The following is a 26,437-nucleotide window of genomic DNA, read 5'->3' as shown; positions in this document are numbered from 1 at the left end:
AGTATAAACATTTCCTGCATGTTTTACTGAAAATCCAAAGTTAAATTATTCCATCAAGTTAAATTAAATAGTAATTAAATGACTGTTATTGAGAGAATCTTAAAACTGACCTACAAAGGAGGAAAAAGGGTGCTCTTTTTTGCTTCTTTTGATATATAAAGACATTCTGAATGTTATAATTTTAAAAAAAATGCTTTTTCCCCTTGTTAGTCTTTACACTAGAAAAGTCTGGTGTTGTCTACCCTGGTTTTGTGGGAAGACTTTATGTATACTTGACAAACTAGTGGCAATTGTATCATAAAACAAGTGTCTTTAAACAGTGACTAAAAATCACTTTCCCTCTCAATTTCCCAGGTTTCAAAGTCTGATTTCTTTATTTCTTTATTAATTTTTAGCACCTACTTAATTCAGACTCCTATCACACACTTGGGAAAAAGTTCATTGTTAAAGATTCAACTCTCACACCTTTTCAGTCAGGGCTGAGGAAAGTTTCACTCCAGGCTCTTATTTTAGTCCTTCAAAAAAACCCATGGGCAAAAGCCAGAAAAGACAAGATTTTGATATTTCATACATTCTGAAGGTAAAACACAAACATAAAACCATTTTTATTCATTCATTCATTCAGATCTTGTTAATTTATCACAAAAAAGCAACCTCCCTGTGCCCCCAAACAATAACACACAACTGCACAGAGACAAGGTTTATTTCTCTGCTGGTCACCTTTACTTTAGATCTTAGTTCCTCTGGTACCACTGACACATCTGGGAATCCAGTTCCTCCATTGATTACGGTCACTCATTAGTTTTGTGGTAGTTCACGTGATGCCAGCACATTCAGTTTACTAGGTCGCTGTCTTCTGCCAGTTCTTCCTTGGTCTTCCTCACTTTCTCCTTCCTCCCACAGGTACAATGCTTGCTTAACACTTGCTCCAATCTTCCATGCGTTGTACATGTCCAAACCACCTGAGCCTTCTGTTTTGTTAAAAGAAAAGGAGTACTTGTGGCACCTTAGAGACTAACCAATTTATTTGAGCATAAGCTTTCGTGAGCTACAGCTCACTTCATCGGATGCACACTGTGGAAAGTATAGAAGATCTTTTTATACACACAAAGCATGAAAAAATGGGTGTTTACCACTACAAAAGGTTTTCTCTCCCTCCCCCCCCCCCCCACTCTGCTGCTGGTAATAGCTTATCTAAAGTGATCACTCTCCTTACAATGTGTATGATAATCAAGTTGGGCCATTTCCAGCACAAATCCAGGGTTTAACAAGAACGTCTGGGGGTGGGGGGTAGGAAAAAACAAGGGGAAATAGGTTACCTTGCATAATGACTTAGCCACTCCCAGTCTCTATTCAAGCGTAAATTAATTGTATCCAATTTGCAAATGAATTCCAATTCAACAGTCTCTCGCTGGAGTCTGGTTTTGAAGTTTTTTTGTTGTAATATCGCAACTTTCATGTCTGTAATCGCGTGACCAGAGAGATTGAAGTGTTCTCCGACTGGTTTATGAATGTTATAATTCTTGACATCTGATTGTATCCATTTATTCTTTTACGTAGAGACTGTCCAGTTTGACCAATGTACATGGCAGAGAGACATTGCTGGCACATGATGGCATATATCACACGGCTGTTACTCTGAATTCTGTTTTGTTGATATTTTCTAACATGTCCTGCTCTGTCAGCTTCCTTAGTCTTGCATTTGTTGTTTTGTCTTTCCATAAAATGTGTAATATCTTCTTCAGCCATCTGTGGAGATTACCCATCAATCTGTTTGTGTTAGCCGTTGTCTCTGCTCTGTATAATAGTGAGCTCAGTACAGTCACATAGTTTAGTTTGATGTAAAAGACCTCTTTTGCTTTGCTTTTCCTAATCTTGTATGAATATCTTTCACAGTCCCCTTCAAATGTCATCATACTCCCCAGGTAGCGGAACTCTTCTACCTGTGTGATTTCTTTTCCATCCACATACATCTTTGCATCTGTTGTCCAGTTTCTGACCTTTATAACTTTTTACTTTCAATCCAATTTTTGCTGCTTCCAGTTCTACATCTGAGGGGGATCATTCAGTTCCACATCATACTAGTAAAACAATGTCATCAGCAAAGTCAGAGTCATGTAATTTATCTCCGCTAACCTATTTTACACCATCCATAGTGCCTTTTGTTGTCCTCTTCATCACCCAGTCAGGTGCTAATTCAGAGAGGATTGTTAAATAACGCAGATCCTTGTCCAACTCCAGTCACAATATCACAATAGTCACCCAGGCCTATATGCGACCTCACTGCACATCTGCTTCCATCATATAAACTCCCTTATTATGTTGATCAGCTTAGTATTACATAGCTTCTAGTAATATTCCACAAATGGCATCATTGTCAAAAAAGGGTGCTCTCATTCAGTGCATGAACTGGAGAGGTACTGCAATCAGTATTGGCTACCATTCTGCTGAATAGCATGAAGAAGGCAGTGGATGGTCACCTTTAAAAAATATATAATTTATCTACCATCCCTGTACATTTTAAAAATAATTCTTTCTGAATATTCCACTCTGTGGTAACAAGAGTTTGTCCCCTTAAAAAAAATGAATTTGCCCAGGTAGAGATGTTGTGCTATCTGATAAAAACCTCAAACCTGCCAAATTTGTCGGCTGTGTACGGTCAGAGAATTAAATTATGAGAAAAGAAAATGTGAAATGTTTGGGGCTGTGCGTCACATGCTGACTTTTTTCATTTAAGTATCTGTTAAATTGGTAAGAGTTTCTAGAAATGGAAAATACAAACCAACCCAATTTAAAAAAAAAAAAAACCCTGGCATTGTCTGATTACAGTGATGTACCATCTGTACTGGGGCAGGAGCTAATCTAGACACCTATACCTGAATACTGAATAATTTAATATTTTTGCGGTGTTTTGAAGCTATAGAGGCCGATCAGCAATGCACTTAGTACATAGGGAGAAATAGTTTCAAAAGCACCTAAATGATTAGGAGCTTAAGTTCTATTTTCAAAAGTTCCTACCTCCCACTGAAAATCAATAGGACTTAGGTTCTTAAGTGACCTATGTGCTTTTGAAGAATATACCCATGATTTCCTTACTGTATTGGGTCTACAAAGTGCTATAGAAGAGTTACGTATTTGTAGATGTATTTTATATTTTAATTATCTATAACTAGGCTTGGAACAATTAGATTTTTATCATTAAATGTCAGTAAACATTGATTTCACTGTACATACACAAACCCACAACAAATATTTACATTGATGGTAATCAAAATGTAAAGATAGGCAAAGTATGAAAAATGCTGCTTGAGAACTTATTAGAGTCAAAATCCAATTGTTTAGATTTTTGAATTAGACTTGTTACAAATGGATTAGGGAATAAATAGTAATAATGGGTCTGATTTGTTGATTTAAGGATATTTACTTTGTATATTTTGACATGTGATGTTGACCATTTGTCTTTTAACAGTTTATAACACTTAATAGTTTGAATCTATTTGCCATTAAATAACTGTCTGACTGCCACCACCCATAAGTTTCCACAACTGTGAAAGTTTAATGCATAAAAATAGGAAAAAATGCTTAAAAATAAACATCAGTATTATCCATCTAAATTATAAAAGACAGGGTTGGCAGAATTCATTTATTTGTTTATAACATGTCTAGATAAACAGAAAACTAACTATTATAAGACAGACTGTATTTTCTTCAGTTTTATTCACAGTAAGTCTTTGATTTCCAGGTTTAACAATCTGCGGACACAACTGTCTCCTGACTGCTGAATGGATGTCTGCCAGTAAAATAGTGTGTCGAGTGGGACAAGCTAAAAATGATAAGGGAGACATTATTGTCACTACAAAATCAGGTGGCAGAGGAACTTCAACTGTTTCCTTCAAACTCCTGAAACCCGAGAAAATAGGTATTTTGCCTCATTCAAACTTACAATAATTTTTGCTAAATAATAAAAAATTGACTAGATGTTTTGGGTTTTGTAAATAACATTTATTTGTAAAATTTAACCCACTGGTAGTTGTTCCTTAGTCACTCTTTACTTGTTTAGTACTTGCAAAATATATACTAACAATACACATTTTGGGTTGAAATCTGACTTTTAGGTATACTTGTACATTGGTCATTGAAGGCACCTGTTTTTCTGAAAGTAAAAACTCTTTGATTTCCTTCACACACTCCTACCCTTTAGAATTGATATTAATGCTTGCAAAAATGATAGTCCCAGTTCTTCAGGTTCTTTAATGGTCTGTTAAGCCTAATGAATCAGTAAAAGACACAAAAGGAATGCGTGGACAGTACACCTATAGCTCCTTTTGACTGTTAATCCTTTTAAAAAAGGAGTTGAATGTTGGACGCTGTTATAATTAAGCAACATTAGCAACTAATACTCAGTAAGACACACAAAAAAGACCTTTTTGGGGATATTTCTAGTGTGTTGTTTAATAATTAAGAACGTTGTCAAGTAGTCTAACCGCAAATTTCATCTACAATCCTGTCAAAAATGTCCTTTGGATTCTAGATTTTTTTTATTCAATCTAGCTCATTGAGAAATTAGGACAGGCACTGTTTATATAAGAGTCTACACGAAAGCAACAGTTTAGGTTCTTGTTTTCTATGGTTCCAATGGCAGTTAAATAACACATACTTTCCCCAGAGCTGTTCTAATGTTTTACAATCTAAATGTTAATATTTCAAACTTTATTAGAAACTCGTGGGAGGGGGAAGTCTTGGGGGAGGAAGAAATCTGTGGTTTGCCAAACAGCAAAAGACTGAGGGCCAGATTCTCTGCTGTGTCCAGCTTGAGCTGGGTGCATCAGAGAAGAGAGCTGATTCTCTGCCGAGTGCAGGTTGGAGCAGCCCTGCCTTGCCTTCCTTTCCCTGAACCATGACCTTGACATGCTCCCTGTGCTTGAGCTATTGGGAGGAAGCCAGTTCTCTCAGCTCTACGCTCATTGAGGACCGCCACATACTGGGGAACTTGCTAACTAAGGGGCTTGTGGCCAGAGTTGACTTTTGTTCTGGCTGAGTGGTGAAAAAGGAGGAATCTTCCCCAAAATCTATGAAAAGAGAGACTGCCACATTAACTGCTGGTATCTCTGGCGGGTGACAGGGTTGGAGGTGATGAGTAAAAGACTTTGAAAAGTGCTGTTTTCTTATTGCCTGTTAACTTGTCCGCGTTGGTACTTTGTATCTTAAACAGAACAGTGCAGTCTGTGAGATGTAAAATGTGATGCCCTGCCATTGATACCTTTCCAGCTACTCTAAGCAAATAGTTTAGCATAATTGTATCCAGGTTGTTTTGCTCTGTATCTTCCAAAATATTACATAGGCACGCATTTTATATTTTTCAGGCTTTTTCAAATTAATTCAGTATGGCCGAAGTTGATGGTGCTGGACAGCCGTTGTTGTTTTAAGGATATGTGCTTTGTTTTCTCTAGGTATCTTGGATCAGTCTGCTGTCTGGGTTGATGAAATGAACTATTATGACACGCGCACTGACAGGAACAAAGGGATTCCCCCCTTGTCTCTACGTCCAGCTAATCCGCTTGGTATTGAGATAGACAAGTGAGTACCAAATGCCTTTAATCCACTTTCTTAGTGGTTTTTTCTATACATCATTATATGAATTCCAGAAAAGTTTAACAGCTTAGAGGGTGGGGAAAGACAAGAAAATTCAATTAGCTGATGGCACAATACCTAGTGTTCAGTGGTGTTTGGTAATCCTAATTTTTGTCTATATTACTAGGTGATTGATAAGAACGTCAGATAATCTGAGGGCCTAGTTCATTGACCCTTGTGATGTTTACGGATTTGGGATTGGCAAATAATTTAGGGTCTGAGGGTTTATACATTGCAGTTATAGAACTCTGTGTTGTGCTTGAGTTCTGTGGGGCTTTTAAGCACGTTTAGATAGATATCTCTTGCTTGTATTGCAATGTGAAATATGTTTTATGTATCCATCAACTAGTTTACTTTTACTGAAACATTAATATTGGTTTCTAACCACAAACCCCTTGGCTTTTGTTCACAAATATTGTAGACTTTATAAAATTGCTCTGTAATAAACTTACTCCCTTATTATAAATCTATCATAGGGCTTTGAAGGGACACTACTAGTGCCCAAAACATAAACAAACCTAAAATAGCATTTAGAAATAAAGTTCCTCGGAAGTAAGATATCAGCCCCTTCAAAAACAAAGGCTGTTTAAAATTAGACTATTTTACTATGGGATCCATTCTGTCTGGAGTGCATGATTTGTTTGTTATCTCTCTGTCCTGTTCTTCAGAGTAGCAAAGGAGATGAACTATTTCGGTATCTTCTCCTTCGCACAAGAATGGGGCAGCATGATGCACACTTGTGAATCAAGAAAGCTGAAAGTTCTAATTTTTGACCTCTCTCAGATTTGACAGTGTATCTTTTTAAATGGTTATCATGACTATGTATGCATTTGGGATTTAATTAGGATATTGTCCCTTTATTCTTGCCACAATGCATAAAATCTTCTGTTAAATAATTATCATCATTCAAGTTTGAATATCTTCATTTCCACAATTATTTCTGTAAAATACTTGAATTCTTACTACCCTAAATCCTGGCAATTACTGTTCTCTCGGAGTCTGAATCCTGTTCCTAGTAAAATATTGAGAGAGTAATCATGACATGTCTAGAAAATCCAAATCTATTACATTGTCTGCTTTCCATTCATCTGTCAGTTTTGTAACTGTATCCAAACAAACGTTTGTCTGGCAAGATCTAGTCTTCATAAACCAGTGCTGCTTATTGCTCATGACTTGGTTATTTTTAAGATTGGCTTTATTTTGGTAAACCCTGGATACAGTCTTAGAACCTTACTGTCAAAATGAATTCAGATCAGCTTGGCTATGATTACTGTCACACGGATTGACAACTGCCTGAAGGGAGTGTAAACAAAGGATGTAATTTAACAAATGTTAAATTGAAAGAGGAGTCTAGAAGGGTACAGATGAGTTTAGTATTGGATCAAGTCTTACTTAATATGTTCTTTAATTGTGTAGTAGTAGTAGTAGGTAGCATGTTATAAAATGTACAGTTACTAGTGTGCAGGGAGTGGTACAAAAATAATACAAAAGGTTGTGGAAAGATCTAAAAGGTCTGGGCAGACAATAACAAGAGGTGAATTCTTTTAGAAAAATACAAGGTACGTCTGGGAAATTATAATCCCAAAAACAGATGTGTAACGGGGAGGAGGAATCTGGGAAGTAATAATGCTGGTAAAGACTTATCTTTAGGTGTGACAGAATTCAAAACAAATTTGTAGTGAGACATCTGAGCAAAAAGGACCAATATAATTTTGGGCTGCATGTGTTGAGATATTCCACGACACAGCAGTGAGGTAATAACCATGATGGTAACTGGAATATTCTGTGGTTAATATTGAGCACCTCTTACTAGAAAGTTTTTATTTATTTATTTATTTGTACAAATTGGAGGATATTCAAAGGACAACAGAAATGGTTGTGAGGTTGAAAAGATTGGTTTGTAAGGACATTTTAAAAGCTATATAGTTATAGCTTAGCTAACCATTAAGTGGGGACACAAGTCTGCATAAGTGCATAACCATCGAGGGAGGAGAGGTGGCACAATTAGGATTAATGCAATGAAATTAAGAAAGGGAAAACTTAGACCAACTAGTTATAAGCATAAAACTTTCTAATGATAAACTTTACTAGGCTTTGGAATCTTAGTGAAAGTGGTATGAGCTGCCCTATTGCTTGGCATATTTAAAACTGGACTAGGAGTAAGCCTAGTACAATAAAGAACAATCCTGCATTACCAGAAAGATGAACTAGGTGACACAACATCTTTGACTCACTTAAATTATTTAAACACCCACACAAGTTAGGATGCATTTCTCAGGTTTAATTTCAAGCTTTAGGAATGTGCCATGGGTGTGCAGCACTGGTCTGACTTTGTGGAATTTACATGCTCTGTGGGCAGCTTGGCTTGCTGCCTGATAGAGGTGGCGGGAAATGTCAGCATACTAGCCTGGCTAATAATGGTAGACAATAGAAGCATTTAAAGAGGACTAGCTGTGGAGGGAAAGGGGTGAAAAAGAGAGAGAAAATGGGAGGTGGCCGGGTAACAGGAGATGAAGAGGGACCAGAAAGCACGAGGCCTAGAGTAAAGACACAGGGGAAAAAAGGATCAGGCCAGAATAGCATGTGAGACAGAAAAGCTGGTTCAATGATGTGAAATGACTAAATCACCTGCCCTGTGTGTTTTATAAAAAAACAGGCATTATGCTTTCTTCTTCTTAAACAAAAAGTTGCCTCATGTGGTTTTCTAAATATTATTTATGGGACCCTGTCCAATGCAAATGCATTTTGAAATGAATCATGCTTTGTGAATCATACAGATTGGTATTTTCAAGATGGCTCCAAATATGTTACTCAGGTTTTAATGATAAAACATCTCAAGCCGTAGGAATGGCTTTTAGTTTTAAAAAACCCCAATGTTTAACCATTTGTACGAATGGGGAAAATGTATTTGATTTTGTGTATATAATCAGCAGATAAGAAAAAGTGGAATTTAATAACCCATAACAATTCCCAAATTATTTCTATTTATGTGAAAAGGGCCTTTGAATAATGAATTACTTGACAATAGTGGTGGGAATGCCTTCTGAAGCCGGATGAGTCTGCTGTCAGTGATTTCAATAAGTCACTTTTTTTTTTTTACAGCAGTAGTGTACATACAAGAAATGTACATATAAGTAGGAGTTCCATGTTGTCTTCATGACCAGTCTGTCTGAATGCGAAAAAGAAAGTGAGAGTTGTTGCTGCTTTTGCGTGAGTCAGGATTTAATAAATATTTTATGGGTGTACCCAGCATGCAAGCTGTCATCTTTCAACCCGCAAGTTTAATAATTGGTATTTATTGGCAGTCTTTGACTGTTAAGTCCTTCATATTTTTAAAGTCGTAACTGCTGTTTTTGTACACATGGTGCCTTAGTAGTTATAAAAATGCAACTTAGTGCCTAAAAAAAATTAAGTTCATTTTGCAAGGAGACCAGGACTTGGTGATAAAAAGTTACAGTCATGACTTTATTATGCTGATTCAATATTTACAAACAAATATACATTCCTAAGACGATTTCTTCTCTGCTGTTGTCAGGTCTTTTTTTTTTTTTATAACTTCAAACATAAAAGCAGGTTCAAACTAGAAGAGGCTTTGTTACCCAGCTTTGGAACTCAAGTGCACGTTAGTGTGTTTTCTTCACCAGGCTTCGTTGTTTGTTCAAAATATTGAGTCTGCTTGCTGAATTCTAGCTTTGTAGTGTAGCCAGCACCTTGTAAAGGTAAAGCAAGAATTCAACAGAAATTGAGTTAAGTGTCTTCTACTTTTATTTGGTGGCTTGAAATTCAAAGTAGATCTGATTTTTTTCCAAGGTGTGTTGCTGGCTATGATGATATGGAAATGCAGCCAGAAACCCAGCAGAAGTAGTAGTACCAAGTAGTGGCCTAGAGCTGGAAAACAGGGGAAAGTAACATAAAAATATTAATAAAAAGGGGTGGTGGTGAAGTATGTTTGATTTTTACCATTTAGAATATTTTTTACAAGAACAGATTGGGGTTAATGATTTAATGCCTAGAATTTTAAAACAGAAAAAGAAAAGAATTTACAATATCTATTTCATGATAAGTGGGAGAAATGTTAATGAAATTCAGACCTACAGACAACTTGTTTTGAATGATTACTTGCTCTATCAATAGGTATACCTACTCCAAACAGCTGAACAAGGTAGTGTGTACTACAGTTTTTTCTATGTAACCTTTGCCAGACCATGAAAATGAATGCAACTGCAAAGCAACAACTGCAATCATACCTAACTGTATCTAGTGTGGTTAGAAATTCTCTTGGAATAATGTTTGTTGTTTTGCATGCTGCATGGGTCGTCACTGTGGATCAGTCTCGTACATGAAAGCAAATGTTGACATGCTAAGTACATTCCACATTAGCTCTGTATCCACCCACTCAGTACAGATGCTTGCATCTTCCCACGGCCAGCTTCTGAAACATTTCAGACGGGAAGATGTAACAGACTGATCTTACACTGCCACCTAATGGAATATGTCTGTTTTCTATTGTGATATGAGAGAAGACTGTTTCAGTGGATAAATTCATCCTTGAACACGGCTAATTGAAATTTATAGCAGCAGATATGCAATGGAAGTTTAAATTTTTCTGCTGTCCCTTTTGCAAACTGCCGCATTCAGTTATGCAGATTATGAGATCTGCAGATGAAAAGCACTATATAAGTGGCTATGTATTATTATGCTGTTCAAATATTGTAACATATTAGTTACAGCTTGTGATATTGAGCCATCAGTTTTAGCAACTTACTTTTCTTACAGTCTTTCACTGAGTCTCTCTTATAGCATTCTCCTATGATTAGAAACTGTTCTGACATTTCAATATCTTGTCTGTGCTGTGACGAGCCCTATGTCACATTTTGCCAGAGTGAGTCATTGCCTCTCTCCTGCTATTGCAGAGGTCCTTGTTAACACTTTGGATTTGTCCTGTTTAGTCTACTCCAGTGTCCTTTTTGCTGGTCTCTCTGCATGCACGATTAACAGAGTACAGCTGGTACAAAATCCTGCTTCTAGGAGTCTGACTGATACCAGACAGAGCAAGTTCATACAGTAACTCTGCTTTTGGCTTGTTTATGCTGGTTGACATTCAGAATCTGTGTTTATTTTAAGTTGCTCCTCTTGACCTATGAAGTCCTCTGGAATCTAGTTCAAGTTACCTTTTAGTGACTGTATCCAGATTTTGGGCCTGATTTTAGTCTCTAAATGGGTTTATATTGTTACGTACGCTGAAAAATCTACGACTGGATAGCTAATACTTTGTAAAAAATATCTTTAAAATAAACCCCTTAAATATGAGAGAGAAGCATTAAGTTGTGCAAATAGACTAGCTATGTTCATTAGAACGCATTGCCACCTATTGTTCCACTTACTTGTTGTGTCTTTGTTTAAGTTAGAATGTAATCTCTTGGAGGCAGTGCCTGTTACTTGTTATATTTACAGAGAGCCTAGTCTGATCTTGATTGACCTCTGTGGTTATTATAAATAATAATAGTCTGTGTGTCTGTGCATGCACAAACTTGGTAACAGAATTTGCGAGAAGAGTTTGTATGTGCCTAGGTACATGAAATTAGAATAAAATTAGGTGAACATTGTTCTCGCAGTATGCAGTAACATTGGGATTACTTGGCAGATGCGGCATAAATGATGTTAACTGTATTAGACATATTTTCAATTTTGAATGCATGAATATACATTTTAACAGGGAGCAAGGACCTGTACCGCACTATGAGAAGTTAGGAGCATGCTTTCAGCACACCTGAGGGAAGTGGGGTCTAGATGATGACTCAAATCTCAGTCTAACTTTTGTTGTAGTTAAGATATGAATATAAACTGTGTAAAGTTGTTATGGTTTTATTTTTAAAACCCTTCAACCCAAGCAGTCCAAGCACTGCAGTAAAAAAGACTATTTTCAAAAGGTAACAAGGCTGTAATACCAAATTAGGTGTTTCAGTAGGAGTAAAGAGCCTTGATAGCAAAATCTTTACCTTCATTGAAGGACTTTGATATCTATCAAGGGGGAGAAAATCCTAAAGTTGTGGGTCATCAAAGAAGATTGACCCGCCTTCCCTCTTTTTCTATTATGACAAAGTCCAACAGACCCAATCCTAGTGATCTCCTCTACAATGGTGTGTGGATGTTAATTACGTCATTACAGCTGCCCAATGACCAAAGCATTTAAAGTTATTTCTCACACTCTCTCTCTCTCTCTCTCTCTTTTTATTTAGATTTAATGGTAAATTAGACGCATAATGGTGTTTGACACCTTGATATGGTCCCAACATGATCTCACTTTATGTTCCTTTGTGATGTGCCCCACACAATGTGCTGCTGTCATCACCGCTACTTTCCTCACTTAGGAAAGAAAAAAATATCCCGTTCCCAGTAGAGGTAGCTCCTGTTGCCTGGCCAGGGTGTTTTGAGGTAGTAAGCAAGTCCTTAAAAACCAGTTTGTCAATGGAATGTAATGAAAACATACACGATATGTGTGCAGAGCCAGTTTCTTTGGATACTTCTACCCAGACCTTGCTCTTTGATTCTCCTGAGTTCTATTTGGATTGTCAGTTTTTCTATCATAGCATGTCATGAAGACGGGAATGTTACTAATTCTCACTTCTTCACTAATCTACAAACTTGGTAGTTCTTACAAAAACAGCCAGTGATATTACTCCATTTCCCCAAAAAAGTTTTGTTAGACTTCACTATGGCACTCTGCTCATTACAAAGATATAAAATATTTTGTAAAACATGCTACTACGATGTATTAAACTCTACTTCATAATATTAGTGGACAAAGTACTCCATGATGTATTCTTATTTTAATAGTATATATAAACTTACTCTATAAATTGCAAAATTTGTTAATCTACTATGCATCTCCCATTCATTTCTGTGGTTCTATTATATATAGTGTCTATGTTTTATCCATATTTGTGTGGTGTTGTCTTTGTATGTATCTAATTTATAATCCAAAATAAGTAAATAAACATTTCAAACAAAAAATCTTCTAGAATTTTTCAATGTGGCCAAATGTCACACTAAAATAAACTAAAAGACAACTAACTTTTAGAGTTTTTTCAGGCTCTTTGTCTATTGTGTGTACAAACCAATTTGCGGGACTTGGTTTTTTTAAGCCTGAACAGACTAACTGGAGGGAGTACAGTACATTGAAATAAAGGCTAAGGGTTATATTAGCAGTATTTATGTTTGTTTGGTTTTGTGTATGTTATAAAGGGAGATGTCAGTAATATTTTGTAGTAATAAGTATTGTCTCTGAGAGGTGTTTTTTGGTTCATTTTTAGTCAGATGTATGTCTCCAATACACTCTCAGAAGGTATATCCTACTTTGAAGCGCATGAATAAATCCTGTTTTCCCTGTGTGCTGTTAAATGCATGCATTAAGAGATGATACGGTACTTGAATGTCTAGTTTGACTCTTTTTCTTGGCCATTGAAAGATGAATCTTTAGCTAGATTGTTTATTGTTTGACCACAAGGGCTGAGATTGTACGTTTATGTATTTTGTGAGCACTATATTGTATTATAGTGATCCTATACATTTTGTTGGTTAAGAGGCACTCAGTGATCATCCCACTGTAAAAATTCTTATCCTAAAGTGTCCTTCCTGTTTGAAGACATATAACACTGGGCTACTGTCAAGTACACCTGAACATCAGCATTTCCCAGGCAGTACAATTAGCATCCACAAAATCCATAATCATATCACTACTGTAATGCATCTCACTGCATGCACATACTGATTTTTGTATTCCACATAATTCTTTCGCCAAAGGCAGAGAAAACTAATTTGGACCACGTTGTACGCAATCTCTACTTCTCGCACTCCCCCCCCGCCCCCGCTTCTTTCCACTTCTCATGTTCTCTCTCTCCCACACCCCATCACTTAAATAATAATGAATAATTTAGACCATCCTAGTTGTGTTAATTCAGTAGAGTAAAAAAATGTGTGCCAAAGGGTGGTGTCCTTTGCAACTCCTGGTGCTAATAATTCTCAGGATGTAAGGTATGGTGGAGCAAAGATAACGTTGTTTCTTTGCAATTCTCAACTCTTTTTAAAATACCTATCTTGGATTCACTAGTTCATTATAATCTGCAATTTGCTTTTCATCATACTTTTAAAATAAATGTGTTAGAACAATTCATCCTGGAAGCCTTTTGTAGTCCTCTTGCCTCTTTGAAATATGCTTACCAATAGTTTGTTTTTAAAATATCTTTCTCATTGTAATGTTTATTTCCAGTGAAATGGCTGTTGATACATATTTAATATCCTCTCCAACAGCCTGCCGTATATTCAGTGTCTTCTTCATTTTCCTTTTGGTCTTGCCAGTTTAATTTTAAGTGCAAGGTCCTGCAAGTGTGCTTTTTATTTGTACTGTGTGTTGCACAGATTAACAGCAGTTTGTCTAGTTCATATGCCTCAGAGAGGATTTTATTTCAGGTTCTGTGTCTGCATTTATTACTTCATTTTTGGACAACAGTTTTTAAATTTTTTTGGCAGAGTTTTGAATTAGTTTCTGATGGTTGGATGCAGCTGTGAGTAGAGAACTGGGGGTGATGAATGTCTCAGGTGATTTTTTTGATTTGGGAATTTTTGGCAAATTGTGAACATGTTTATGAATGGGAGAAAAATGGGTTTGATTTTAAAGTTATTTGATTTTAGAATAAATGATGTAAATATGCGCTGAGCAGGGGGAAGGAGATGAGTTGCAATGGTTACTTGGCTACTGTAGCACTAACGCTGTTGTGGAGCCATTTTGCTACTACTCAATTGGCTGCCTACAGAGAGTATTCCATCGCCCTGCACCAATCTCCTTTACTTGGGTGGACATAGAGTCCAGGATTCACCTCTTAATAGATTAAGCCAACATGAAAGATAGTCAGTGTTCATGATTTTTCATACGAATGTGGGAATCGTAATATCAGGTCTGTGGTCTTTCTAGGACAATACTGTATACTACATTTAACAGTGGCCAGTACCAGATGCTTCAAAGGAAGGTTAACCTCCCTCCCTAAAAACTAAACAAACAAAAAGCTCCTCAAATGAAATAACCTGAATATAAGGGAAGTTTCCTTCTAACCTTCTACATTCTGTATTTTTAAAAAATAAATTGTGCATGGGACAACACACCCATGAATTCAGATTATTTTTATCCTACCAATCAGATATATTGAGACTTTTTTCCCATTGGTTCATAACTTCGTGAGTCTGTGTTCCCTTTAGGCTGAAACTTGTTAACACAAAGTCTGGCCCTGTTTTGTAAATGAAAATAAATGAATTGAAATGTTTTGTATACAGATAAGATCATGTAAATGGAGCACTTCTAACAAATGTGGATGGAATGGGAAGATTTTTTATGAAATTCAAAAGACATTATTTTACACATACAATGGGAAATCTACCCACCACCCACATTTAAAATATGTTAGATTCTGGTGCAAACTTTAAGTCTAGAAATTCACTTTTGGGGGTTAAAAAGATCAGTGTAATTTCACAACTTTCACCATTTTGAATGCTACTCAGTTTAGTCTTATGGTGCTTATTATCCATTGAAGGTTTTAACCTTATGTATGAATTTTCCACACTTTTGTGGGTATAAGCAAAAGTCTTAATTTATTTTAAAATGAGTATGAAAGATTTTTTTCTACTTTATTTTTCTACGTGAAGTAATGTGAGTTTGAATATCTGTAGTGTATACTCATTCATGTATACATATCTGTGCTGTGTGTTTATACGTATTGGACACACACAATGCGTGAGAGAGAGACATTGCCATAGACTTAAATGGGAGTTGGATCAGGTCCTTAGGGACCACCAGTCACTATTATCTAAATGCTGATATTGGAAAAAAATAAAGGGCATAAAAGACTTACAGCAAAAGGTGAGCTTTGCTCTCACTTTTCTGGGATTTAGTTGCTAAGTACTCATTTTGTACATTTTGTTTTATTGCATTATGAGAGAGTTTGAAATAAGAAACTGGAAGTTTCTGCTTGCCTTCGTAGCAACAGTCTTTATTTAACTAGAGTAATCCTTTTACTAAACATAAATATTTTAAAGGCGATATAAATTGACGTATGCATTCTTTTTCAAGAAAGGAGAAAAAAATATTTGCATCAACAAACATACATATGATTTCTAAATGCAAATTATAATATTCAGACATTTAAAAGTTAAAAAAGGAAGTAACAGACTTAATTGTAAAGAATGTTCATGGTGATACTGTTTACTGTTAGAATTGCAGCTGTCTTGTGTAGCACCATTTTAATCTACTACTCCCATGTACATTAGTAAAATCCAGAAATAATTTACCGTTTTAATTTCAATTGCCTCTTTCCTAGATGTGTTGGATTTACCCTAGAACCATTAGTACCAGATTTATTTTGTTAGGTTGTTACAGTTCTGTGTTTTTATTCTGTTACTACTTAGTGTCATGATTTGAAGAATGGAACATGGGCTGTTGTTTTATGTAGTAATTTTTCTTATAACCTTTTGGCAGTAAACACTTTACTTTATAAATTATTTGTCTTTTTCAGAGGGAGATTTCCCCAGAAGGATTTGGAGGTACTGTTTCCTGGGATGAGTGCCGATTTCACTAGTGAAAACTTCTCCGCTGCATGGTATTTGATTGAGAACCATTCAACAACAAGGTTTGTGGACAATAACAATGTTTTTAAAACATCCGACAGTATTCGTATTGCTACTGTACATCATAGGTCTCAATGGTGGTAGTAGTGGAAGAATTGTTGTTTGTACTGCAGTAATGTCCACAGGCCCTAGTCAGATTTTAGGCCCCATTGTGGTAGGCAATGTACAGACACGTGGTACAAAACAATAAGGCTTTTAATCAGCAGGCATGTGAAATGCTATAATAGAAAAAGGTAGGACCCTCCAGTGAGATTCATGGGGTGAAGTTTTGGAAAATTTTGCCAGTGACTCCATCATAATGTTTAGGAAGAACAACTTATAGCTTTTGCTTGTGTGCAGACCTTCAGAATTGTGTACACAGAACTTGCTCTCATAGCCGCCTAATCCAAAGCCTATTGAAATAAGTGGAAAATGTTTCCTGATTTCAATAGAATTTTGGTCATGCATTGGATCGTGGTAGTTACATGGATACGTTATGTACATACACTTTTGCATAAGCAACTGAACATGCACAATTCTGCAATTTTTCACTACAGTAGATGTAATGGAGGATGGAGCGCTGTTTAAAAAAAATGTGAATTTTAACATTCTTGTAATGATATTAGCTTGAAACCAGGTATTGAAATAAAGACTTCATTTAGTGTAGTAATTTTCTCTTGCATTTTAGTGGGAGAACGTGTTCAGTTTACCAGGACCCAAGAAGGCTATGAACACTTTAAATGAAAAGCACACAGTTGTTTAGATGGGCTTAGAATACTTTTCATTTACTTCTGAATAGAAACTATGACTGAAAGATCTCTAATTATAAGACAAAAGACTGTTCCCTTGCTACTGGAACAGCTATGTTCCAATACATGTGTAAGAAGAGTGTATTTGAAATAAAAGTATTTGAGAGGAAAAATTACTAAAATGACTTTTTCATTAATAGTCTAAGCTCTACGAGCCTGATTCTGGCATCTTTACTTATAGTGAATAGTAACTCAGTGGGACCACTCATTGTAATGATTGCAGACTTAGCCCTAAAATAGGTCTTTGTGGTTACCATTCAGGAACTGTTAACAGGACCTGGAATCTATCTTTTGGTTTACCAGGATTTAGCTGGAATGTAAGCAACAGAATGAATCCACAATCAACTCTTCAATAAAACAGTATGTTGATGAATAAAATACTGAAGTTGTGGCTATTGAGAAGATGCTGCTGTCCCTGAGTTGAGAACATAAATAACTACATAGACAACAACGTAGCTTGACATAGGCATACTTTCTTAACTGTTTCACATTGTTGTGTTGGATCAGTGCCTAATGATGCATTCATGTGTGAAGCCTCATGTTAAAATGGCATCATGTTACATTTTTTCTGCCAATATTAACTCAAGGCATGGACTCTGTCTTTCGAAAATAATTTGTCACAATTTTCTACAAAATGGTTCTAGTGTAGTACAAATTATAGTTGTATAGCTTTCTTTATTTACAGTATCCCATTAAGCTGGTTTTTTTGCATTGGGTCCACTACTCTGGACTGAAGCCATAATTCATAGGTATTTCTGTTCAATCCAATGGAATGGGGCTAGAGTGCACCTTTATTTTGTATTGATTTATTTTTAAATGGAAAGCACTTTCTGTCTGCATGTTTGCTGAACCATGTGAACTCCTCATAAGTATAAACAAGGGTAGGGCAAAGTGAGGGAAAACTGAAAATTTAAAGTGGCAAAGATGCAAATATTCTTTGACTGGTAACAGCAAGGAAGACTTGGATGATAGATATGATTTGGTGATGTTTCAGAGGTGATTATAGATTGATAGACAAAGTTGCGGATTAAGGATAATTCTGAGTCTGCTGGATCTGTAACTATTTTCCCAAGGCTAGAAATTTCAGAAACATGGGACAAAGAAGACATTACCCAGGTGGAGCAGAACATCAGAGTTTCAGATATTGAGTCCTAGGAAGTTATGGAGTGTGTTTGATAGTCAGAACAAGTACATAAATGAGAACTAGAAGACTTAAGAGTTAATTAAGAAGGAGGGATATAATCAAGGACAGATCCCTGCCTTGAGCTAATATTGGAAGAAAAATGTAACAAGATTCCATTGGGTAGGCTTTCACTGACAGAGAAATGATGGGGCACAAGGTTGGGATTTGGGACTCTTGACGCCTGTTCCTAACTTTGCTACTACTTTGTTGTGTAACCTTGGGAAAACTAGTTAGAGTAAAATTTTCAAAAATGCCAAAGTGATGTTTAAGTCCCACTGAAAGTCAGTGGGACATAAGTTGCTATGTCATTTAAGGTTTTTCAAAATTTTAGTTTTGTCCTCTCTGTACCTCAGTTTCTTCATCTCTAAAACGGAGAGAATACTCATCCCTTTTTGTAAAATGCTTTAAAATTTATTGATGAAAAGCACTATATAAGTACTAGGTGGCATTATTTTGGCCGCCACATACCTTACTTGTGCTGTTGTGGTTTTTTTTGTTTGTTTTTTCAGAAGAACACAGCATATCCTTAATGTCCCTACCCTTTATTTAACCCGAGGTAGCTGGAACTCTGAATGTGTGGAACACTGATGTTTTGGTTAGCTTATGTATGATTTTTTCCTTGAAGGAAATTCACATTTTTTTCACCCTACAATTATTTTCCTGACAGAACGTCATAACAAGCATAAACAAATTCTTAAGACTTCGTATTAATTTATCAAATAACAGGGAAATATTAGTCAAAAGAGAGCTGTACTGATTTTGTTGAGCCCAGCAGTCTAAAAGTGCTGCTAATAAGAAGTTCTTATTGTACACCCAAATAGGCCATTTCAGACAGTGAGTTATATGATTTCTAACCAGCAAATGGAAACGGGAAATAAAGCAAAACATTGTGACATCATCCCTGGATAAAGGGAAATGCCTTTGCACAGTGCAGCAGTGCTTTCCTGTCTCGCAGCAGGTAGGGATCACTTTCTGACTGCCTGAGCTCAAATTAGTTAGTTTTTTAGTTTGTTCTTTCAACAAATCCTTTACTAAGACTTTTAAACTGACAGAGTTTTTGGTACTATTGTGTTAGGTGTATCTGCATTGATGGATTTTTTTAATTTCCATCCCTCACTGTCTCCTTAAGCGGTCATTGCTTAAAAAAATTTGAAATATCTTTGAAAAATCACACTTTTTTCTAATTATAATTGGTATTTCCATGCTTACTAATGGTGACTAATTAAGTAACATAACTTGTGATAACTTTTCCCTGAATACAAGAAACAAATAGTATTTGTGTAGTGGTTAATCATGAATTACAGATATTATTACTTTGAAAATAAGCAAAGCTAGTTGAAACTAAATTTCCAATTTAAAAATTTCACTAAAGCAAAAATGGATAAGAAATCTACGAGTACTGGGGAGCAGTAATATGGAAATATATCTACTGTAGGGGTGACACTGGACAGCTAGTTAGACACGAATTTGCAATGCAGTATAGTAGCAAAAAAACCCAGTAGGCTGCATGTGCAAAAGCATAAAGGAATGGAGCAGGAATGTGTTTTTCTCGAAGGCTTTGGTGCAAAATTGCATTTAGTTCGGGACCTCATTATCAGGAAGATGTTGGTAAATTTTGAGGGACTTCGGAAATTAAAAACAAAAAATGAATGGGGTCAAGTTTAAAAGAGTTAAATGTACATTGTTTGGCTAAGTGTACACAGAAGAAGAGAGGTAAATGCAAGTAATTATGTAGGATGGTACAGTGTAAGTGGATATAGCTTGGAGCAATAGGGTGAAATTTAGAAAGGGAAAACTTAGGATCAGTATCAGGCAAGACTTCCTGACTGCGAAACCTGTGCAGTGGAAAATCTCTTCTACGAGAAGTGTTGGAGGCCCCTTATTTCGGAAAACTAGATTGTGCAGAACTCTAGAAATGTTATATGGAGAACAGTTCTTCGTTGGCAGGAATGTGTACCAGATAACCTAATAAATCTCTCCCTTGTCTAATACTCTGTGATATAAAATACTGTAAATTACAATGTCCTGTGTGCTAAATTTTAATACATTACTTTTATTGTATCAATCCCTTTTCATTGTATCAATGACAATGTTTCTTCTTTGCTTAATTTCAGTTTTGATCAGCTCAAAATGGCAGTCATGAATCTGAAGAAGCAGGCAAACAAGAAAAATGAAGGGAGTCTAGCATATGTGAAAGGAGGTCTCAGCACTTTTTTTGAAGCACAAGATGCCCTGTCAGGTAAATTGATTAATGATCATCAGGAATATAAAGGAAAAATCAAATATTCATATAGAAAATCTATTTTAACTTACTCATTTTAAAGTAAAAAAGTATGGAGAAGGAAAATAGATTATGACAAACCTAAAATTCCAAATGATCAAGGTCTCAAGATAGGACTGGCCAGCTAGATGTACTAATCAGTGAAAGATGGACATCAGAAAACCTGCTAGGTATCAAAATTATTCCTGGAAGATTGCAAAATCCACAGTATGAAATAATCTAATGAAATCCAGAAGAGCAAGAAAACATACTGAACCAGAGCTCACAGAAAGAAGATAAATTTCAGACTTTAGGAAAATAGTCTTGGTGCTGTGATGTCTCCTCCTGAATTTAGATTGAAATGGTTACAAGTGTACAGTAAGTTCTGACTTGAGAAATCAGGCCAAGAATTTCAAAAAGAACTCTAGTCTCTCAATTTTGGGGTGACCAATTTGATAGAGAGGTGTTATTTTCGCTGAACCCATCCACCCACCAAAAAGTAAGGGCCCTTTAAGGTGTTGCAAGATGAGCATGCAAATCTGAGCACTCCCAAATCACTGTTCAGTTGAAAATCTTGGCCTAAGGCTATTTTAATAAGACGAGAAATGATGAGACAAAATCTTTTGGTGGCAGGTTTGAATGATGTAACTAAGTAGAGAAAAGAAGAGTAGTGACACTACTATCATTTTAAAGGATCCTAGTACTGCTGGTCAGGTTCTGGTTACCTTTGCAGTTGTTCTAATGACCACGTTTAAAGCTTTCAATAGCTTTTAGAGGTGGGGAGGGGTCTCGTTCTCTTTAGGAAGTGCATCACAGAAATGTGACACTGTGCTTGTGGAACATTTATAGTGTGTTACTGTGTTTATGGATCTAGTAACTGCCATAGATGTTTAATAGTTGCAGACAAAAGTGGAAGAGGAAAGAATATGCTGAAATGTCATTTTAGAGGACTTGTTACTTCCAACATCTGTAACAGACTTTTTCTTACGTGCAAAATGCTGATAGATCATTTTATTTTTTTCAGTAATCTGAAATCACCTGGGCAAATCTGAAATCCTAATTTGTAAATAATCCTAAATCTACACGTTAATGTGAAAATTTGACTTTAATTCCCTATGATTACACCCAAATACTTTTTGCTGTAGAGATAATATAATCTCAAAATATACTCCACTCCAGTTCAACAATTCATGACGCGCTTTTCCAACAACAACAAAACAATAGTCCTGATGGATATATGGTAATTCTGCATGTGACCTCTTGGAAGACTATTTTGGGAATTCTCTTTTCTCTGACTTGTGAAGTCTGGGTGGGGATTTGCAGACTAGTCAATGCATTACACCTCTACCCCGATATAACGCTGTCCTCGGGAGCCAAAAAATCTTACTGCGTTATAGGTGAAACTGCATTATATCGAACTTCCTTTGATCCACCGGAGCGCTGCTTTACCGTGTTATATCTGAATTTGTGTTATATTGGGGTAGAGGTGTATCTTAAAGTGTGTGTCTTTTCAGTAAGACCCAAAAACTCGTCTGCAGTTGTTTCTCTTGTCCCTTCCTTGTGAGTCCAAGCTCCTTAAAACCAGTTTCATAAGAGATAAAGAGGTCAGAGAGCAAGCCAAACTACAAGTTAATTTTACAGATATTAGCCAAACAAAAGGAAAATTGCAGAGCACCATTTATTTCATTTTAAAAAGTGTCTGCTTGAATACAAAAATAGTTGCTCGCGTAACACCTTTCTGCATTTTTCAGCTGGTATTCTGCAGCTTTCTAGTAACCTCATTCAGAGTGTTTTAGCTGAACTCATTCTGTGCTTTCATTTCTTTTCATTTTAGGGGCATATCTCCCCATCTAAAAAAAAGTCTTAGTGCAGCTGCCTTTGTATCATAAGCACTATGAATTGAAAATAGAAGAGTACTGCAGATCTTGATGTCACTTTGTGCCTATCATCAGTGACGTGGTTTGTGTCTTCCTCCCAGAGACCCCTAATGAGCATTCAAAAGGAAACAGACTTGTAGTTTGTGCCAGTGTAAACAGTGAATTAAAAAAAATCATTGAGAGGAGAAGAATGACCCTGATGCTGTTGAAAATTAGCATCTTGAAGGCTTTGAATCTCGTCCTTGCATTTAGACCTGTAGCATTAGAACTGGAGGGCGTTTTGTATTTGATTTCTAAAACTAATTCTTGGGGAGGACGCAATTAGAGCTACGGGAATAACTAGTTTTTGATTTGCTGGCATTTTCGAACAATCAAAAATGTCACTTAGGGCAGAACAAAACGTTTCCTTTTGACAAAATAATTTCATTTTGATTGTGACTATATGTAAACGTTTGATTTTTTAAAAATGAAATTTTGAAACAGTTATTTTGAACCAAAAAATAGAAACATTTTGTTTTAAAAAATGTCAAAACATTTTTTTAAAATTGTTTTTAGTCCCCTGTCCCATCCCCAATCAAAGCAATTTGGTAAAACTGACACAAGTCTGCAGACTGTTTATGACACCACATCTGCATTTTTCAGTAAAAGATTTGGCTGAAAAATTCCATCCGGCATTAGTTACGGGCTATTCTCTTTCCCCAGCATTCAGTCAGCCTCCCTTCCCATGTTCCCCATCCCCACTGGCTCCTCATCCGGTCTGTCACTGTTCTGCTGCTGTTCCTTAACCCAGTCTCTTTATGCAGCTGCTCCCAGTTCTTCCCCCTGCATCCTGGCTTCTCATCAGATCTGTTTTGCCTCCATCTTTCTCCTTCCTGGGTCCCAGTTTCATTGTCCAGCCAGTACCAGAGTACCCCCATCCCAGTACCCAGTCTTACTCTCCCACCCCGATCAGCTTCCAGTTCCAGTCTCCTCCCTCCTTATCACACTCCTTGTCCCACTCTTCTCTTGGCAGGTTTGGCTCCTGTCTGCCTGCATTCAAATCAGGCAACTCCCTGTACAGCACTTTGGCATCAGTAGGGGAGGGCATTCAGAGTTCAGGAGAGAGAGCCTCCCGGCTTTCAGTTCCATTTCCTGACCAGAATCCAAAACAGCCTGCAGCATCCCAGAGTTGCAATTGCAGGGATAATCCTGCTGGCCTGAGCAGTAGCGTGCCAAGAATGGACAAAATCTTTGGAGATTTTAGCTATTAAACTCTAGCATGTATTTATGAGCATGTGCAAATTGCAAAATTTTGAAAGGCATATAATGTGGCCAAATTATGGGTGGATTTTAACAGGGATGGCAAAAGGCACATCCGTGACAGAAAGGCTACCCTTTGACCAAATTTCAAGTTCCTGCACCAAAGCATGGGGGCGCTTGAGTTTCTCGAAGAGAAGGTTACCAGAATTTTTTAACGTGGACAAAACAATTTATTTTTCTCTAGCCTCATTCTCAGAAATGGCTGAAAGTTTCCAAAAACATTCAGCCTGAGTCAGAGACCTGGCATGGAACACTTCAACCCAATCTCTTCATCAGAGTTGTTTATATTCAATTACAGAGCCCCATTACACTTAAATGTAGGAGTTTATTATTATTTGTTGATGTTGTAGGTTATTCGGTATTAATTTGCATAGGCAGTTATAATGCTGGTGATGTCTTCCCATGCAAGTACAGTGGAATTTCCATGTGATATTTTTCCTCCTTTAAATTCTAAACACGTCTTTTTGTTTTTAAACTGAGCTACATCAGAAACAGCTGATATTTTAAAGCTGAAAAGTGGCTTCAACGTAATCCTTAATGAATATAAGCTTGATTCTGCAAACTGCTTCACTAAATATCTGTTAAACTATTCAGCTGTCAAAGTATCACATGAACTAGAGAGAGAAAATACATATTAGATCACATCTAGTCCATCTCTTCTGCCAATACAGTCTAAATGTCCTGCGTTTATTGAATTTCCTCCACTTCCTGACAGGAAATCCATTAGATTGTGGAATAGCCTCCCCACAGGAGGCATTTCATGATAGTCTAAATTTTCCCTATGAGTTTTATCCCAATACCCTTATATTATCCCCAAACAATTTTCTCCCAGATTTTGTTTACTCCTCTCAATTATTTATAAACTATTACCATGTCCACCTTTTTTCTGTTTAACAAAGCCACCTACTTCTCGTTCTTTTTAATCTTTCCTCTTAAATCGGTCTTTTTTGTCATTTTTGCTTTGTTTTCTTGAACTCTCTGTAATTTGTTGTGAAATCTACAGTATTAAGAAATCACCACATTTCATAGTAAAATTTCATTGAGAAATAGAATGCTATGTCACCTGACCCCAGGTGTTTTGTATTTTCATTTAACTATAAAGTGGAAGAACAAGTGTGTTTGTATATTTTTAAGCTTACATTTTTAACAGTTTTTTAAGATAAAGGGCCTGATCTTGCCTACAGTTATTCACAGATTTGTGTGTGACTGGTCCTGTTAGTAAGGGCTTGCTTACTTTATTAAGTAGACTGTCAAAACTGATGAAATCTTTACATCAATTTTAATGTATCTTTACAAAAAATAAATAAGTGAAAAACATAAAAAAGAGTTGTACCAAAAGCTGTTCATTACATTGTGCAATTTGGAAAATGTTTACTAAGGAAAATAAGAGGTCAAGTAGGCTGGACATATTGTTATTTGGTTTAATTTCCTGGAAAATAAGATTGCCTTATCAGATCCCCATGTCTCTTTGTCCGTTAGCTTGGCTGACAGTTTGACAGTAACTTTGCTATAGAGGAGATGTTCAACAGGAAGTTTGCTTTGTCAGTGAAAGGAGGCTGTAAACTGAGCTGAGGGGAACGAGGTTCACCTCGACTTGACCCATTTGTCAGCATCAGTTATGTAGCTGGTTTATTTCCCATAATACAAATGGTAACCTAGAAAGTAGCATTCCAAATGGGGCTACTGTTCATTGCATCGTAAAGATATAATGTTTTATTGCCTTTGACAGACCACATACCACCATAAAAGATTCTGGAGAGATAGTAATCTAATATATATTTTAAAATACACTCTTTAGAATCTTTACACTGCAAGATTTCTTTTTAGTTAAGTACAGATTAGAGAAATACACATTTGCATTTACTGCATTACCTGAATTTGCAAGCGTGTGACAGTCACGTTACCAGTTATCATTGTTCCTGCCTTTTGGATATGTTGAAAAATTCTAAAATAAGTTATAGTTTGAGATTATGATCTGCTTAGGGCAGCTTTGCACAGCTCGTCTAGTGCAATTCTGCTGCAAAACTGGTTTAATCAGCCCTTGGAAGAACCCACTAGAGTAGAGGGATCCTTGGGTGGCACAGTTCCCCCTTCTCCCATGGCTGAGTCAGGGTGTGGCCAAGGGAAAGTGGGCATGGCCGGGGCATCTCTGTGCCCTGGTGAACCCTGTTGTCCATAATGGATCTTTGGTTGCTGAATGAGTTAGAGCAGCATTTAGGCTACTTTAACTTGCCCCTAGTGACAGGCCCAGAGCAGAATGATTCCAATCCCAGGTGAGTGAAAAGCCATGTTTGCAGACCACATCATGCCCTCCTTTGCTCTCCCCAACCTTGATTTGAAATGGACACAGCCACAACCCACCATTTGGCCCAGTGTCAGGAAACTTATGGGGTGGTATTACTACTGCTTAATCCAGTTTCTCCAAAACAAAAGAAACCACTATGTAGTCATTCAGTTCTGACTCAGTCTGGGGTCTTGGGAAACTAACAACTGATGTTTGCCTGCCATATAAATGTTCCTTCCTGTTGGTCAGTCTGAAGCTATCCAAGTACGTTGTGCGTATTTTCACAGCACGCTAGTAATGCAACAGATGTGTTTGACATGATACATTCATTCTAAGGTCCTGCATTTTCTATAGTTTTTATTCATCAATCTAATTTTAGGATGGAATTACAGTTGAGAGCTTTAAAAAAAAAAAATAGTATACTGGCTGGGAAGGTGGAAG

At 36.6% G+C, this 26,437-nt stretch overlaps 1 protein-coding gene across 4 annotated transcripts in view; it reads left to right on the top strand.

Moving 5' to 3' along the window:
* EXOC2 (exocyst complex component 2) overlaps positions 1-26,437 on the top strand; it is a 188,979-nt gene that overhangs the window by 22,348 nt on the left and 140,194 nt on the right. For all 4 annotated transcript variants that reach the window (XM_037893243.2, XM_043540186.1, XM_037893242.1 and 1 more), the window contains 4 exons: positions 3,743-3,919; positions 5,451-5,577; positions 16,194-16,307; positions 20,391-20,515. In XM_037893243.2, the coding sequence (XP_037749171.1) occupies positions 3,743-3,919; positions 5,451-5,577; positions 16,194-16,307; positions 20,391-20,515 (543 nt within the window). The remainder of the gene's footprint in view (positions 1-3,742; positions 3,920-5,450; positions 5,578-16,193; positions 16,308-20,390; positions 20,516-26,437) is intronic.

This window comes from Chelonia mydas, chromosome 2, assembly GCF_015237465.2.
Source record: "Chelonia mydas isolate rCheMyd1 chromosome 2, rCheMyd1.pri.v2, whole genome shotgun sequence".
Lineage (NCBI taxonomy): Eukaryota > Metazoa > Chordata > Testudines > Cheloniidae > Chelonia > Chelonia mydas.
Note: the sequence above shows the minus strand (reverse complement) of the source record. Positions and strands in the feature narration are given on the sequence as shown.